The 19703-nt window shown below is 42.8% G+C and overlaps 1 protein-coding gene across 1 annotated transcript; it reads left to right on the top strand.

Annotated features, from left to right (window-relative positions):
• Positions 1–1557: 1557 nt before the first annotated feature.
• Positions 1558–2253, top strand: LOC125528182 (uncharacterized). The gene has a single exon (XM_048692687.2). It carries the CDS (start codon positions 1597–1599, stop codon positions 2158–2160), a length of 564 nt encoding a protein of 187 aa, XP_048548644.2. The 5' UTR covers positions 1558–1596; the 3' UTR covers positions 2161–2253.
• Positions 2254–19703: the final 17450 nt, after the last annotated feature.

Below are 19703 nucleotides of genomic sequence, written 5' to 3'. Positions count from 1 at the left end.
ATGCCTCGGATTGGTATGAAATTTAATTCCACAAAAGAGGCTTGGAACTTCTGGACATGTTATGGAGAGTCATATTGGTTTTGATGTAAGGACAAATGATGAAAACAAGAGCGAACTCGATGGAGTGATCACTTCAGCAAGATATGTTTGTTCCAAGGGACAATTCCATTTATCCCCCTAACTTGAGCCACCACCTGGCATTTGCCCCTAATTTTCAGGTATGCTCAAAAATACCCCTCTTCCGTTAAGTTACCTTACAGAAATGACCTTTTCTGCCGTTACCGTCCGGTCAAAGGGGTTTGACCGTCCGATGAACAGTAACATGGTGAACAGTAAATTCGAAAAAAATAGCAAAAAAAATCAAAAAAATCTGAAATTTTGTGGGATCGAAGATACTCAAGGGAGCAAGGTGCGTACAAATTTTGGCACAGTTTGAACATTCCAGGAGATCGTGTCAAAGGAAAAACTTTAAAATATACGCTGTAAATAGTAAATTCAAAAAAAATAGTAAGAAAATTCAAAAAAATATGAAAAAATTTGGCATCAAAGAGGCTGGGGTGCGCAAGGTGCGTGCAAATTTTTGTTGTGTTTCGACACTGTAGGAGCTCATGGAGAAAAAAAAACTATATTTGACGCAGAAAAAAACTCTGAAAAATGCACTATTTTGTTTTTTTTTGCTAGAGCACCTCGCATGTCATTTGATCAAAAAAAATTGCAAGCGCCTTGCGCACCCAAGCCTCTTTGATGCCAAAAAAATTCATACTTTTTAAATTTTTCTTGCTATTTTTTTCTAATTTACTGTTCACAGCGTATAGATTTACATTTTTTCCTTTTCCATGAGTTTCTGGAATGTCCAAATAGCTTGAAAATTTGCACGCACCTTGCGCCCTTGAGTATCTTCGATCCCACAAAATTTCAGATTTTTTTGATTTTTTTTGCTATTTTTTTTCGAATTTAATGTTCACCATGTTACTGTTCATCGGACGGTCAAACCCCTTTGACCGGACGGCAAGGGCATTTCTGTAAGGTGACTTGACGGAAGAGGGGTATTTTTGAGCATACCTGAAAATTAGGGGCAAATGCCAGGTGGTGGCTCAAGTTAGGGGGAGAAATGGAATTGTCCCTTGTTCCAATGAGGGCTAAAGAAGAAAAAGACAAGAGGGGTGAAGAAACTAAACGATGATGAGGAGTGGACGAAAGGATAAATATAGGACGAGCGAGAAGTAGAATGGGCTAAATACATAATGTTACATGTTTTAAGTAGAATAGTAATGCATACGTGCAATGCACGTTAATATAAGGCAGGAAATTAACTGCACATCGATATCGGGGATTTTTTTATTGCACATTAGTATTAGGTAGGTTATCAGTTACACGTTAATTACATGGATATTCTATATTTGGCATGTTATTAATTACACGCTAAATATGGATTTGACAATGTTGGATAGATGATTATCCATATCTTTAATCAATTCAAACCAATAAAAGATATGCATTTACAATGACATTTGAAGGATTAAAGAGCACACATGCTACAAATAGTGCAATATTTTGCATCTTCGATGGCACAGAGAAATCCAAGGTAGAGCCGCAATGAAGATCATTCTCCTCCTCCTCATCCTTGCACTCCTCTGCGTGTCCGTCACCGCCCGCCTCAAGTGCCCCGGCGTGCCATACAACGGCGCTGTGGCGACCTGCTACCATGGTTGCGGTACGAAGCTCATCTACGACCTCTGCATCAAGACGATGCAACAGGGCCACATCGACCTATCTCCGTCGCACAAAGAAGAGACCACCGCGTACGCCATCCTCGTGCTAAGCGCCGCCGTGGAGTCCACGAGGACCACGTCGCACACGCTGACCTACCAGCTCCAGAAGAACGCGTCCATCTCCGTCCAGGAAAGGGCATTCTACGGGGCGTGCCTCACTGACTACGGCGCGGCGTTGAACTCCCTCGACCACACCCTCGTCGTGATGCTGCCGAACTGCTTCTTTCAGGGGATCAACGACGACTACCTCAGCGCGCTGGCCAGCCTGAATAGTTGCAGGGACCGGTTCATAGGGCCGGCTATGTACACGTCGCCGGTGTACCCCTTGGTTTTGGCCGACCGAAACAAGGCATTGCTGGCTTACTCGCTTGGCAAGTTGTTATCATGAGTATCCCGTAAAAAAAGTTATAATTATGAGTATCGTTAGATCCAGCAGCGGCATGTAGCCCGAACAACGATCAATAAATGCGGGAATTGTCTACACAAATTTACATGTGTGTATGTACCACTTTGTGTGTCCTTTCTTGCTCTGCATATGTAGTTGTTGGCGGGCGAAACCAAAAAGTCCTATGATTTGGGCGACTCCTTACACTAGTAGAAAACAGGGCTTTGGTTTGAGCGCAATATACACATTAGTCCCGGTTGCATTACGAACATTAGTCCCGATTCGAACGGCTAAAGGCATTAGTCCTGGTTCAAATGGGCTTTTTAGTCCCGGTTCAAATGGGCCCTTTAGTCCTGGTTTGAGACACGAACCGGGACTAAAGGGCATCGCACACTTTAGTCCCGGTTCGTGTCTCAAACCGGGACTAAAGGAGACATGATCCGGGACTAAAGGGTGCAATGCCCTTTAGTCCCGGTTCGTGTCTCAAACCGGGACTAAAGGACACATTTCTCAAACTCTACCCCCCGGTGTATCACCATTTCAGTTTTGAAAAAACAAAAGAAAATGATAAAAACTTCAAAAAATAAAATCCTTCGAGATGTAGTTATATTACTACATCTACTAGTTAGGAAAATTTAAAAACTTAAATTTGGACATGTTTTGCAAAAAAGTGTCATGAAAATGTAAAACGGCTATAACTTTTGCATACGATGTCAGGAAAAAATGTATAATATATCAAATTTTTCAGCACAAAAATCTGCATCCGATTTTGACGGCCTATGGCCTGTTTGCAAATTTTTAGAATCCTCAAATTCTAAAAGGAAAAAAAGATATGCTCAAATTTCAGTTTTTTTTGAATTTTGGTTAAATCTGGTCAAACTATGGTCAAACTACTTATTCAAGAAGTATTAGTGTTACTACATAATTATTCAAGAATATTAGTGTTACTAAATAATTATTTTAATTTTTTTGAATTTTGGTCAAATCTGGTCAAATATGGTCAGACTACTTATTCAAGAAATATTAGTGTTACTAAATAATTATTGTTTTTTATAATAATAGTTTCAAACTCAAACAATGAAACGTGTGACTTCATGCTCAAACTAAACTCCTGAGGGTTAATAGGGTTGACATCTTACTATTGTCAGGAAACAATAAGTGCAGACTTGGAAACGAGGGGGAATAGAACCCGAAAGTTAAGCGTGCTCAGACTGGAGTAGTGAGAGGATGGATGACCGGCCGTAAAGTTAGATGATTTGAGATGATGATGGATTATTAGAGATTAGAGATTAAATTGAGCAGTGATGAGGGATGATTAGAGATTAAATTATAAAATAATCTAGAAATTTGAAAATCAACAATAAAATTTTTAAAAAATAATTTTTTAAAAAAATTCATAAAATTTTCTTTAGTCCCGGTTGGTGAAGCTCCCGATGGCGGCCACGTGGAGAGCCTTTAGTCCCGATTCATATAAGAACCGGAAGTAAAGAGGAGGGGGAGGGGGGGGGGCGCTTTAGTAACAACCCTTCAGTCCTATGATTTTAGGACACGAGAGTGTTGGGCTGGGAGCAGTGGGGAAATGGAAGAGATTGCCCACTATTGATGATGAATGCAGAAATAACCACAAAGAAACAACGAAGTGTGATTTAACTGGCATGGAGCGAGGGAAAGACGGTATTTCTCCACGGATAAAAAGGGAGATCTTAGCTGATTCATACTCCCTTTGCCCCAAATTAATTGTCGCTTAAATGGATATATCTAGTCAAATGGATGTATCTAGCACTAATACATCCATTGAAGTGACAAGTAATTTGGGACAATTTATATGAGAACATAATTCTTAGGGAAAATTCCTGTATTTTTAACTCTTATAATATAAAATTGAACCAAAGCTTTTTTTCTCCTCCACATCAAGAAAAATGTTGCACATCATCATTAACGATGTTGGAAATGACATCTTTTATTCAGATTATATTGAATATACGGTGATGGTAAAATATCTGATTTCTATTTTCACATCTATACTAGTCAGTTGCTATCTTGTACACGTCTTGCAAGCATATCTTTGAGATTTTTTTAATTAAGAGCATTTCTAGCCCTTCTTATGAGAAACTATCTTGACATATCACGACATTGAGAGTCCAACATATCTTGACATGTCAGTCCATATATCTTTTTAATTAGGAGCTCCAACATATCATCACATGTCAGCCCATATCTTTTGTGCCATAAACTTATCAATTATTATTTACTCTTTTTGTGAAAAGGGAGCTAAATCTATTATAAAACTTCACCACATGTATAACACCTCAAACATCATAAAAATGACAAGATCTCTAGACCATCAAATGACAACTACCGATGGCAGAAGATCCTCCGACGTGTGTTGTCGCCGCTACCCTATCGGAGCCGGCTTGACCTTGTCGATGACAGCCGAAAAGTCTTTGTGCACGCGCCCTTAAGGACCAACGTCCTAGAGCCACAGTCCTCGCCCCTGAACACTTGAATGGATCCAAAATGATTGCTATCGCGTATGGACCGCCGCCCAAAGAGGATGGTAGGAATCTATGTTGGAGTTTCGTCAACTCCGTCCACAATCTATGTTGGAGTTTCGTCGACTCCAATGGACGGACCCGGGGAGAATTGGAATCCGAAAGACCAACTCAAAGAAGAAGCGCCACGATTTGCTCAAGCGCCGCACCTGCAAGGAATTTACATGCCCGTCCATATCTTTTGTGAGATCACTCATCAATTTATAGGTACTCCCTTCATTCATAAATATACAACGTTCTAGCTTTTTCTCTGAATCAGATGTATATAGAACATCTTGGTGTGTTTGTTCACTCATTTCAGTTCGTATGTTGTCCATATTGACATATCCAAAACATTTTATATTATATATTTGTGAATGGAGGGAGTATCATTCACAATATTATTGATGATGAAAGGATTATACGATACAAGTAGTGCAATGATGAGCCTCGACGTGTTGTTTCGGGACGTGGTGGCGGCTTGGCACAAGTTCTACAAAAGGATCTACGGCCTCTGTCCAGATGATGGGAAGTTGGGAACGACGCCATTCACGAGACCTCCTAGTCCTATGTGCTGCTTATTGCGACGACTGCCACCATTTCGCACAGGGGAGTCCCTCGCCTGGGCCGGCCCATGCGGGAGCAGCCAACGACGAGCGGTGTGAAAATTCCCCAAAAAAGCAACACGATGGCCAGAAATAAAAAAACAGTGCCATTCACGGGACCTCATATGTGCCTCTTATTGCACCGATTTGCTAGCACGCGACCCCCCGCTGATGGCCACTAGAGCTGGTTAGTGTTAGTGACTGCTCCCCTGTTCACGAATATAAGATGTTTTCAACAGTTCGTTATGGATTATATATGGACTAAAATGAGTGAACAAACACACAAAATGTGTGTATATACATTCGATTAAGAAAAAAAGCTAGAACATTTTATATTTGTGAACGGAGGGAGCAATATGCAGTGCGAATATTTAAGAACTACTTGCACGGAAGATACAAAATATTTTTTGATATTTTCAAATATTTCTTGAAATTATGAATAATTATTTATTTATATTTTTATAAACAATATTTTTTGAAAAATATGAACCATTTTTGAATTTGTGAGCTAATTTGAATAGATATATATTTTGAACTTTTTACAAATGATGAAAAACTTGAACATTTTTAAAATTCCTGAAAAAACATTTTAAAACGTGAATAACAAATTTTGAAAACAGGAATATTTTTTAAATTTCGAACAAATTGGAAAACATGAATACTTTTTGGAAAAATCAAACATCTTCCTAAAACACGAATATTATTTGAATTTGTTAAAAAATGAAAACATGAACAAAATTTGAAATTCTGGTATTTTTTAAAAAGTGTGAGTATTTTTTGAATTTGTGAAAAAAAATTCAAAACCGGAATATTTTATGAAGTTTGTGATTTTTTAAAAAAGGAAAAAAGAAAACGAAAGAAGAGATAATCAGAAAAATTAGTAGAAGAAAACACCAAGGAAAAAAACCCAGTTCAAGAGCTTCAATAGTGTTCCCAAAACAGACCAAAAACCTTCTAGAAGCTTCGCAAAATTGGATCATGTACCACATTGGCGTTGTACAAATGGGCCATGCCAGACTCGTTCACTCGCTTAATCCTTGTGAGAAACCCGGTCATTTTGTCACAGAATGCGACATAAGATGAATTCTGTCATTCGCCTCGTCCCCGAGCACAAGGAGGAGACGGTATATGTTATCCTTGTCACACGTGTCTCACCCGTGGTATACCCGTGGCATTCCTATGACGACTCTAAAGCTCCGATCATTCATGGGCTTGGGCGAGAATGAGCCACCGAGTTGGACCAAGCCATAATAGGCTCGACTTGTTCACCGTATGAGCCCAATTTCCTAACTCGGCTCAGTTTGTTACCTTCTCGGGCAGAGGTGAGTCGGGTCGAGTTGGTACATTGGATTGACTCAAAACGCTCGCTTGGCCCATTCAACCTTATATACAAGTTGGGTGTGTTTGGTTGTGAGTAAGGATTTTGCCTGCACTGCATCCGTGTCTCAGTTCAGCCTGGCTGAGGAAAAACAGGCAAAAAATCAACATATGCATGTTGTTTGGTTGCCTGCATACCCTCTAACCTGCGTGAGGTGAAACGAAAGGTAAGTTGTTTGGTTGCCCGTTTGTTTAGGCAAAAACACAAGCCATGGTGTTTCATTACATGCAACACATGTTGTCTGGTAAATTCCTCGTGAAGGTGATGAGGTTACCAACACATTAGGTAGACAAAACAAACCAAATGCATACAAATAGATAGCATATAAACATAGTTTCAAACCAAACCAAGCAGTTTTCAACATAGTACGACACTTAAACCAAGCAGTTTTCAACCAAACCAGTACGACATAGTCCAAACCAAACCAACACGAACAATAGAGAGCTCTCCTGGATGTTCACGGCGAGGGCGTCGTTGTGCCTCCTGCACTTGGTGACCACTTCAATGCCATCACCGTTGAAGATGATCACCTTCAGGGTGTTGGGAGTCAGCAACTTGAAGGTCACCATGTACCCGATCTTGATCTGGTGGACAGCGGCGAAGGGCGCCCAACCCTGATTGAGGGTGACCCTGCCATTCATTAGCCGGATAGTGAGCCTCCAGCGCAACCCGTGTTCGTCTTTAGCTTGAACTCCGTCAACACGGCCAAGAAGTGCTTCGCGAAGTCTAGGGGCATAGGCAAGCACTCTAGCTTCAGGGCAAGGATCACCTTGCAGAAAGTGAGTTGGCCCTTCCACCTCATGGTAGTGCCCGTAGTTCCGGTGCTTGCTGCCGGGGGCTCCTCTAGCACCACATCCTCAGTCGTGGGCAGCATCACCTCGTTCCCCTTCTCCATGGTCGGCACATACACCTTGCTTTTTTCTCCATCTTGATGTGCATTATGAACATCACAATTGATCAACATTAAATCCTATCGTACAAAAGCCCCTATATTTACCCACCCAAAGGCTCTACTGTCACACTCAACACCATGAACCCATCCCCTTCCCCTGGGCACTGAATGGAGGGCCTTCTTCCTCCGGTGCTCACTTGGTGATTGCACCAAGTTCAAGAATACCATGGAATTATGCTCCAACTTCACTAGCATCGACAACATGCACAAGGAGGCAAACACTGTGGTAAAGAAGGTGATATGGAGGAGTTGAAGATGTTGATTCCTGACCCAACGAAGGTCACCATGTCAGTGGACATCCTGCGATGGGCCATGCATGAGGTCGACTCCGACGATGCTGGTCAGAGGGCAAGATGGGCCAAGTACATGGGGTACAGAGCTCCTCAAGACCAACATGTCGTAGCATTCTGGACTAAGACATTGGTGGCACCAGAGTTCATCGCTCTGGAGCCAGAGGACGAAGAAGAAGCGTTGGAGGTGGTGGTTAGGGCATGATGTCTACTACACAACCTTCTTCTTATAGACGTTGTTGGGCCTCCAAGTGCAGAGGTTTGTAGGACAGTAGCAAATTTCCCTCAAGTGGATGACCTAAGGTTTATCAATCCATGGGAGGTGTAGGATGAAGATGGTCTCTCTCAAGCAACCCTGCAACCAAATAACAAAAGAGTCTCTTGTGTCCCCAACACACCCAATACAATGGTAAATTGTATAGGTGCACTAGTTCGGCGAAGAGAGGGTGATACAAGTGCAATATGGATGGTAGATAGATGTTTTTGCAATCTGAAAATATAAAAACAGCAATGTAACTAATGGTAAAAGTGAGCGTAAACGGTATTGCAATGCTAGGAAACAAGGCCTAGGGTTCATATTTTCACTAGTGCAAGTTCTCTCAACAATAATAACATAATTGGATCATATAACAATCCCTCAACATGCAACAAAGAGCCACCCCAAAGTCACTAATAGCTGAAAACAAACGAAGAGATTATTATAGGGTACGAAACCACCTCAAAGTTATTCTTTCTGATTGATCTATTCAAGAGTCCGTAGTAAAATAACACGAAGCTATTCTTTCTGTTCAATCTATCATAGAGTTCATACTATAATAACACCTTAAGACACAAATCAACCAAAACCCTAATGTCACCTAGATACTCCAATGTCACCTCAAGTATCCGTGGGTATGATTATACAATATGCATCACACAATCTCAGATTCATCTATTCAACCAACACAAAGAACTTCAAAAAGTGCCCCAAAGTTTCTACCGGAGAGTCAAGACGAAAATGTGTGCCAACTCCTATGCATAAGTTCACGAGGTCACGGAACTCGCAAGTTGATCACCAAAACATACATCAAGTGGATCACGTGATATCCCATTGTCACCACAGATAAGCACATGCAAGACATACATCAAGTGTTCTCAAATCCTTAAAGACTCAATCCGATAAGATAACTTCAAAGGGAAAACTCAATTCATCACAAGAGAGTAGAGGGGGAGAAACATCATAAGATCCAAATATAATAGAAAAGCCCGCGATACATCAAGATCGTGCCGACTCAAGAACACGAGAGAGAAATCAAACACATAGCTACTGGTACATACCCTCAGCCCCGAGGGTGAACTACTCCCTCCTCGGCATGGAGAGCGCCGGGATGATGAAGATGGCCACCAGAGAGGGATTCCCCCTCCGGCAGGGTGCTGGAACGGGTCTAGATTGGTTTTCGGTAGCTACAGAGGCTTGCGGCGGCGGAACTCCTGATCTAGGTTATTTTCTGGAGGTTTATGTATTTATAGGAATTTTTGGCGTCGGTCTCATGTCAAGAAGGTGCCCGAGTCGTCCACGAGGCAGGCCCACACGCCTGGGGGGGGGGGGGCTCCCCCACCCTCGTGGACGGCCCGGGACTCTTCTGGCCCAACTCTTTCACTCCGGGGTCTTCTTTTGGTACATAAAAAATCGTCAAAAATTGGCACGTCAATTGGACTCCGTTTTGTATTCCTTTTCTGTAAAACTCAAAAACAAGGAAAAACAGAAACTGACACTGGGCTCTAGGTTAATAGGTTAGTCCCAAAAATCATATAAAATAGCATATAAATGCATATAAAACATCCAAGGTTGATAATATAATAGCATGGAACAATAAAATATTATAGATACGTTGGAGACGTATCAAGCATCCCCAAGCTTAATTCCTGCTCGTCCTCGAGTAGGTAAATGATAAAAACATAATTTTTGATGTGGAATGCTACCTAACATATTTATCTATGTAATCCTCTTTATTGTGGCAAGAATATTCAGATCCATAAGATTCAACACAAAAGTTTAATATTGACATAAAAATAATAATACTTCAAGCATACTAACTAAGCAATTATATCTTCTCAAAATAACATGGCAAAAGAATGTTCATCCCTACAAAATCATATAGTTTGGTCATGCTCCATTTTCGTCACACAAGAATGCTCTCCTCATGCACAACCCCGATGACAAGCTAAGCAATTGTTTCACACTTTAGTAATCTCAAAATTTTTTCAACTTTCACGCAATACATGAGCGTGAGCCATGGATATAGCACTATGGGTGGAATATAATATGATGATGGGGGTTATGTGGAGAAGACAAAAAAAGGAGAAAGTCTCACATCGACGTGGCTAATCAATGGGCTAGGAATATGCCCATCAATTGATGTCAATGCAAGGAGTAGGGATTGCCATGCAATAGATGCACTAGAGCTATAAATGTATGAAAGCTCAACAAGAGAAACTAAGTGGGTGTGCATCCAACTTGCTTGCTCATGAAGACCTAGGGCATTTGAGGAAGCCCATTGTTGGAATATACAAGCCAAGTTCTATAATGAATAATTCCCACTAGTATATGAAAATGACGAAACAAGAGATTCTCTATTATAAAGACGTGGTGCTACTTTGAAACACAAGTGTGGAAAAAAGGATAGTAGCATTGCCCCCTTTTTTTGGGCCTTCCTTTTTTATTTGGCCTTTTTTTCCAGGGATAATGCTCTATTAATGATGATCATCACACTTCTATTTATTTACAACTCAATGATTACAACTCGATACTAGAACAAAGTATGACTCTATATGAATGACTCCGGTGGTGTACCGGGATGGGCAATGAATCAAGAGTGACATGTATGATAAATTATGCATGGTGGCTTAGCCACAAATACGATGTCAACTACATGATCATGCAAGGCAATATGACAATGATGATGTGTGTCATAATAAACAGAACAGTGGAAAGTTGCATGGAAATATATCTCGGAATGCCTATGGAAATGCCATAATAGGTAGGTATGGTGGCTGTTTTGAGGAAGCTATAAGGAGGCTTATGTGTGACAGAGCGTATCATATCACGGGGTTTGGATGCACCGGCGAAGTTTGCACCAACTCTCGAGGTGAGAAAGGGCAATGCAATGATGGAAGGGTGAGAGTGTGTATAATCCATGGACTCAACATTAGTCATAAAGAACTCACATACTTATTGCAAAAATCTACAAGTCATCAAAAACCAAGCACTACGCGCATGCTCCTAGGGGGATAGATTGGTAGGAAAAGACCATCGCTCGTCCCCGACCGCCACTCATAAGGAAGGCAATCAAAGAAACACCTCATGCTTCAAATTTGTCACACAACAGTTACCATACGTGCATGCTACGGGACTTGCAAACCTCAACACAAGTATTTATCAAATTCACAATTACTCAACTAGCACGACTCTAATATTACCATCTTCATATCTCAAAACAATTATCAAGTATCAAACTTCTCATAGTATTCAATGCACTTATATGAAAGTTTTTATTATACCCATCTTGGATCCCATCATATTAGGACTAGTTTCATAACCAAAGCAAATTACCATGCTATTCTAAAAGACTCATAAAATAATATAAGTGAAGCATGAGAGTTCATCTATTTCTATAAAATAAAACCACCACCGTGCTCTAAAAGGATATAAGTGAAGCACTAGAGCAAATGACAAACTACTCCGAAAGATATAAGTGAAGATCAATGAGTAGTCGAATAATTATGCAGCTATATGAAGACTCTCTAACATTTAATTTCAGATCTTGGGATATTATTCAAACAGAAAGCAAAAATAAAATAAAATTAAATGACGCTCCAAGAAAAACACATATCATGTGGTGAATAAAAATATAGCTCCAAGTAAAGTTACCGATGAACGAAGACGAAAAGAGGGGATGCCATCCGAGGCATCCCCAAGCTGAGGCTCTTGGTTGTCCTTGAATATTACCTTGGGGTGCCTTGGGCATCCCCAGGCTTAGACTCTTGCCACTCCTTATTCCATAGTCCATCGAATCTTTACCCAAAACTTGAAAACTTCACAACACAAAACTTAACAGAAAACTCGTAAGCTCCGTTAGTATAAGAAAATAAATCACCACTTAGGTACTATTTTGAACTCATTCTTTATTTATATTAGTGTAATATCTACTGTATTCCAACTTATCTATGGTTCATACCCTCCGATACTACTCATAAATTCATCAAAATAAGCAAACAACACATAGAAAACAGAATCTGTCAAAAACAGAATAGTCTGTAGTAATCTGTAGGTTTCGAATAATTATGTAACTCATAAAATTCTCAAATAAATTGGTGGACCTGAGGAATTTGTCTATTAATCATCTGCAAAAAGAATCAACCTAATCACACTCTCCAGTAAAAAATGGCAGCAAAACTCGTGAGCGCTAAAGTTCCTGTTTTTTACAGCAAGATCGCAAAGACTTCACCCAAGTCTTCCCAAAGGTTCTACTTGGCACAAACACTAATTAAAACATAAAACCACATCTAAACAGAGGCTAGATGAATTATTTATTACTAAACAGGAGCAAAAAGCAAAGAACAAAAATAAAGATTGGGTTGCCTCCCAACAAGCGCTATCGTTTAACGCCCCTAGCTAGGCATGATGATTTCAATGATGCTCACATAAAAGATAGGAATTGAAACATAAAGAGAGCATCATGAAGAATATAACTAGCACATTTAAGCCTAACCCACTTCCTATGCATAGGGATTTTGTGAGCAAACAACTCATGGGAACAATAATCAACTAGCATAGGAAGGCAAAACAACCATAACTTTAAAACTTTAAAACTTTAAGCACATAGAGAGGAAACTTGATATTATTGCAATATGTAAAAGCATATGTTCCTCTCTCATAATAATTTTCAGTAGCATCATGAATGAATTCAACAATATAACCATCACATAAAGCATTCTTTTCATGATCTACAAGCATAGAATTTTTATTACTCTCCACATAAGTAAATTTCTTCTCATGAATAGTAGTGGGAGCAACTCAACAAAATAACTATCGTGCGAGGCATAATCCAATTGAAAGTTAAAATCATGATGAAAAGTTTCATGGATATCATTATTCTCTATAGCATACGTGTCAACACAATAATCATCATAGATAGCAACTTTGTTCTCATAATCAATTGGAACCTCTTCCAAAATAGTGGAATCATTACTAAATAAAGTCATGACCTCTCCAAATCCACTTTTATAATTATCACAATAAGATTCAACATCCTCCAAAATAGTGAGATCATTACTTCCTAAACTTGACACTCTTCCAAACCCACTTTCATCAATATAATCATCATAAATAGGAGGTATGCTATCATCATAATAAATTTGCTCATCAAAACTTGGGGGACAAAAAATATCATCTTCATCAAACATAGCATCCCCAAGCTTGTGGCTTTGCATATCATTAGCATCATGGATATTCAAAGAATTCATACTATGTCAGGACCCCGATTCCAAGTCACATCGATCTAGCTGGTAACACCTCATATCACTTTGAGGCCTCACGCACGGTATTCCCACGGGTGTCGCCTTACCATGGCCCGGGACCGTTTGCGCCTTTTGGCTCACATATATGATAGTGTCGCTAGCATCCATATGACAGAGAACCCGGGCCGACATGGCTAGTCGTGAACCCAAAGCGGCACAAACCTATGGGGACAGGCATACATGAATCACATCGAGCATGTCGGTCAGCAGCGTGTGAATCCGGGCTATAGCACTGGGCTAACAGGACTCCGGGGAACCCGGGCTGTAGCAGGCTAGGCAGGACTCCGGATGTCACCGCGTGAGATTTCCCCGAAGGGACAGACACAGGAACAAAGTGAAACACATGCCGGCCAGTCAAGTGTCCTGAGCAGCAGTGCTGGGCTAGCAGGACTCCGGTGAACCGGGCTGTAGCGGACTACTATGGCTCAAGGAGGCACTAGACTACATTTCCCCATAAGAGAGGCTGCCAGGGATAAACAACTAGATTGTCGGATCCCACACATACCAAGCATTTCAATCATACACACAATATGCTCGATATGTGTAAATACAACATGGCATCACAAAAAAACTCTACAATCAAGTACTTTATTTAAAGGCTCCGGAGAGCCATACATAACATGTTCATACAGGTAGGGGTCACATGACCCGACACTCAAGTCATACAAGCATACAAGCACATGCGGAAGCAAATAAGTCTGAGTACAAACACTAGAAAGAAAGAAGGATTAACAAAGCCTGTCTATCTACAAAGGCCCCTCCATGGCCAGAATCACCACATGGGTGGCAAGTCACTCATCGACGTCGAGGTCTACGTAAAACCCGTCGGAGGGGGCGGTGTTGTCGTCTGAAAATAGTAATTAAAGCAACATGAGTACAAAGGTACTCAGCAAGTCTTACAACAGATCCTACTATACATGCTCATTCTCAAGAAGGTGGTGGAGTTATTGCAGCAAGCCAGCTTTGACTCTTGGCTAAGCTATCCTACGAGACACCACTAGTAAAATAGTTTTCGCACACGAGTCCACTAATCACCAACACAAAACTCCACCATGGATCCTCCCTCGTCATCCTACGAGAGGGCCATCCTCGGTACTCACACTTATCTTGAGTCTTTTAGTAGTAATCATTAACTTGTCTATGAACTGTATAGGCAACCAAGTAGTCCTTTACTGCAGACGCGGCTATTCGAATAGTTTTATAACCTGCAGGGGTGTACTTCGTCACACATGTTTCCACCACTTAGCATCTGCACACGACATGTGCTCGGCAGACTTCAAGCGAAAGCCGACGTGGGTGTAGACCACCACCTGACTAACCACACAAGTCTCTAGTCCAGGTTTATCGCCTATTCGGGTTCCATCCGCAAGGAAATCCGGCCGGGGTGTCCTCAACGGCCCCAAACGATGTGTGCAGGGTTCCCGAGACACCAAACGGACGACTCGGTACACTGTGCCATGGTGTATCTACCACATCATAGCCCACCCCTGGGGTCAGCGCTACGCACGGCCGCCAACACATAACCTATAAACACCAGAAACTAGTTGCAACTCCTGGACAGAGGACGAGAGGGGTCAGTAAGTCGAGCGGGGTCATATTTCAAGGCCCAATGTGTGGTAGTAGCTGAATCTTAAGTCACGCATACATATCTCAGTTCTTAGGGACAGCCTCAATGAAACAACCCACCATGTAATCCTACATGTCCTCTCATCGATACCTTTACCAAATCATGTTCAACACATCCCTGACATTACCGACGTAATCATTTCACTCTAGCCCATCACCCAGATGAACCAGACCTGACACAACTCTAAGCATAGCAGGCATAGCAAGGTAGGAAACACATACATGGCTCAATCAACTCGTACACATGCTAGTGGGTTTCATCTAGTTACTGTGGCAATGACAAGTCATGCAGAGGATAAGGGTGCAACTACCGCAGCACACAGCGGTTTGAAACGTTGTTGTTTTAATGCAGTAAATGAGAGCAGGAGCGAGAACATGGGATTGTATCGATATGATCAATGGGGCTGCTTGCCTGATGGAGTAGTAGTAGGGTACTGCCCTTCAATTGGATACTCGGAAATATCCTCGGAGGCAGAACCTACCACGAAAGACACCACCAAACACAATCATCACATGGCAATATGCAACAATATGATGCATGCTATGACATGGCAATATGAGGTGTCCTGGCTAATGCATTGTGAAACAAGTTGGTTTGAGTCCATTTGTGAAACACAATCATCAAGGATTCAAATGGAAGCTTATGTTCTTAAGCCATATAAGTGCATTAGCTTGTTTCACCTAAACAGCAGGGTTAAAGTGTTTTGTCATGCATGAAACCATTACATATGGAAAGATTGAATTTTTCTGATCAACTTTCATATATAAATCTTTGCATTTGGAGTTACAGATTAAAAGTTATGAATTTTTGAAGTTTGTAATATTTTCTGGAATTTCCTATATAAGGATAATTCCAGTAATTGAATTATTGCGTCAACATTGCGTCAGGGTGACGTCAGTGGTCAACGGGGCTGGTCCAGGTCAAACCTGACCAGTGGGACCCGCGTGTCAATAGTTAATTAACTAACTAAATTTAGTTAGTGCTAATCTAAGTTAATTAGCAGAGCGGTCCCACTTGTCATAGACTCAGGGGGAGTCAACCTGGGCCCACACGGGGTCAACCAGGGTCAAATTCACAGGCGTTTAGCCGCCGGTGAGGCCAGACGCGGCGGAGCGGTGCGGGTTTCGTGCTCTGGCGACCAAAACGACGACGGAGCACATCTACGTGATGCGGGGAGTGAGCCGCATCGAGTGGTGGCAGTGGGTGGGGCTGGGGTGGCCGGAAACATCGCCGGCGACGAGGTGTGTGGTTGCCGGAGCTCGGGTGAGGTCAAACCCGAGGCTACGGGGCACGGCGAGGCGCGTGGGAGGTGCTATGGGCTTCTGCGAGTGCGGTGAGTGCGTTGGTCACGATGGTGTGGCCGGTGGGTGGCGGAGTCACGTCGGCGACGAGCTAGGCGGCGGCGGGTGCGGGTGAACGTGGTGCGGTGCATACGATGCAGGAGAGAGTTAACGGAGAGGGGGAGGACGGAGCTGAGCTCACGGCGGTTGCAGCAAGCGTCGACGCGGGCTCGGGGAAGGCCAGAGCTGAGCGGGGCAATGATGGCGATCTTGGCGGCCGGAGTTGGGGGAGACGTGGTCGGGGGCGACTCCAGAGCGGGCGAGCGCTCGGGGCTCGGCCTGCTCGACGTAGTCGATGACGGCGGAGCGAACGGACACGGTGACGCGGCACGGGGACGACGACGGACACGGTTATCACGGTGGCACGGGCGCGGCAGCGTCGGCCATGGTGGGAGAGGGCGAGGGAGAGAGGCAGAGGAGTGAGCAAGGTGTCTGCGGGGTCGGGGCGGTGATGTGGAGCTCGCCCACGTGTCCAGGGGCGAGGGCGGCAAGCAGCTGACGCGCTGGCGAGCTCACGCACGCCGGCGTCACCTCCCTGCCTGCCTGGCGGGGACGAAGCAGCTGGCTAGCACGGGCCAGCATAGTGCTGGGCCGCCAGGTGGCTTTGCCAGGTAAGTTAGTTTCCCTTTTATTTTTCTGTTTTCTTTATTTATGCAAGTTTGTGGCTTTTCTAAAAATACTTAGGCATTTCCAAAAATCACCAAACTGCACATGCCCACTGTTTAGAACATATCCCTCATGGAACATTTCAGTCTGGGATTATTTGGACATTTAAAATATTTAGTAGCATTTAAATGTCCAAATGCAAATAGCATATGGTTTAATCCAATGACCTTATGATGTCCTAGAAAAGTGTGCACCATTTTTGTCAAAGGTTCTAGACCAAGGCAAAGATGATGAACATTTTAGAAGGGCATTTTAGGTTCACTGAAAAAGATTTTAGTAAACCCTAGTTGGTTTTCAGGGGGGTGCTGGGGGTTCTGTCATCCCCATTTCAGTTTTCTGGAAAAGAAGACATGATGCAACACTCTAATGCATGAACTAGCTAGGGTGTGACAACTCACCCCCACTCAAAAGAATCTCGTCCCAAGATTTAGGATCCGTTGGAAAGAAGGTGGGGTACTCAAGTCGAAGACGATCCTCCCTTTCCCAAGTGGCTTCTTTCTCAGAATGGTGTGACCATTGAACCTTGAGAAACTTGATGTTATGTCGTCGAGTGGTACGCTCGGCTTGATCAAGGATATGAACGGGATATTCCCGATATGTGAGATTATCTTGGAGATCAAGCGTTTCATGGTCCACTCCACGGATAGGATCCGCGAAGCAATGCCTGAGTTGAGAAACGTGGAAGACATCGTGAACTTTGGAAATATGCGGAGGTAGTTCCAATTGGTAGGCAACTTCTCCTCGTTTGGCAAGAATGCGAAAGGGTCCAATGTAACGAGGAGCCAATTTGCCTTTGATACCGAAACGATGGGTTCCCTTTAAAGGAGTAACCCGAAGGTAAGCCTTCTCACCGACTTCATAAGTCATGAGCTTGTGTTTACGGTCATATTGGCTCTTTTGACGAGATTGGGCTGTTTTCAATTTCTCACGAATAACGCGAACCTGCTCTTCTGCTTCCTGAATCATATCCGGGCCAAAGAGTTGTCTTTCCCCGGTTTCTGACCAGTTAAGAGGCGTTCGACATTTTCGTCCATAGAGAACTTCGAAAGGAGCTTTGCCCAAGCTAGCTTGATAACTATTGTTATAAGCGAACTCCGCGAATGGAAGGCATTTCTCCCAATCCATTCCGAATGAGATGACAGAAGCTCGGAGCATATCCTCCAGAATTTGATTTACTCGCTCTACTTGACCACTTGATTGGGTGTGGAAGGCGGTGCTAAAAGAGAGACGAGTTCCCATAGCATTTTGGAAACTCTCCCAAAATCGAGAGGTGAAGAGACTCCCATGGTCTGAGTTAATTTCCAATGGGCCACCATGAAGAGACACTATTCGGGAGATGTATAAGTCAGCTAGCTGGCTAGCGGTAATACTCTCATGAACAGGTAGGAAGTGGGATACTTTGGAAAGACGATCGACAACGACGAAGATAGCATTATTCCCTCTCTTGGTCCTGGGAAACCCAGTAATGAAATCCATACTGATTTTATCCCATTTCCATTCAGGAATAGCCAAAGGTTGAAGGGTGCCAGCAGGCCGTTGATGCTCTGCTTTAACACGACGACAGATGTCGCAACTAGCAATGTATTGAGCAATTTCTCTCTTCATCCTAGTCCACCAAAACCTCTGGCGTAGGTCTTGATACATTTTAGTACTACCGGGATGAATGGTGAGAGGGGATTCATGAGCTTCCTTAAGAATCAACTGACGTAGATGTTGTTTCTTGGGAACCACCAAGAGGTTCTCGAAGAAGACAACACCTCGCTCATCCATGGAAAAACATTTAGGAACTCCGCTAGCGATGTTTTCCTTAATCAGGGATATGCCCTTATCACGCTTCTGGGCAGCTATGATTTGATCCGTAAGGTTAGGCTTCGCCACCAGGGTGGATAGGAATCCTCGAGGAACTATGTGAAGGTTAAGCTTACTAAATTCCTCATGGAGAAGTGGTTGACTTTGTTGTAACATCAGGTTGTTACAATAAGATTTATGACTTAGCGCATCAGCCATGACATTGGCTTTGCCCGGGGTGTAAGTTATTCCTAGGTCGTAATCCGAGGTCAACTCGACCCAACGTCTTTGCCTGAGATTCAAATCCGGTTGGGTGAAGATATATTTCAAACTTTGGTGATCAGTGAAGATCTTGCAACGATTACCGAGAAGGTAATGTCGCCAAGTTTTAAGTGCATGGACTACAGCTGCAAGCTCTAGATCATGTGTGGGATAATTTTCCTCATGGGGGTGTAATTGCCGTGAAGCATAGGCAATTACCTGTCGATCTTTCATGAGTATGCAACCTAGTCCTTGTCGCGAGGCGTCGCAATAGATAATAAAGTCCTTGGAGAAATCTGGTGGTACCAGTACGGGAGCAGATGTCAGGCATATTTTCAGTTCCTGCAAGCTGAACTCGCATTGTGGGGTCCACTTGAACTTTTTATCTTTCTTGAGGAGTTCAGTTAGAGGTTTAGCAACCTTGGAGAAATTCTCGACGAAGCGGCGACAATAGCTTGCTAAGCCAAGGAAGCTCCGAACTTGCTTGACCGTCTCAGGTGGTGTCCAATCAAGGACGGCTTGAACTCGCTCGGGATTGACAGCAATACC

Source organism: Triticum urartu, chromosome 7A (assembly GCF_056163025.1).
Source record: "Triticum urartu cultivar PI428250 chromosome 7A, HENAU_Tu73, whole genome shotgun sequence".
NCBI lineage: Eukaryota > Viridiplantae > Streptophyta > Magnoliopsida > Poales > Poaceae > Triticum > Triticum urartu.
This window is presented reverse-complemented; position numbering and strand designations above follow the sequence as displayed.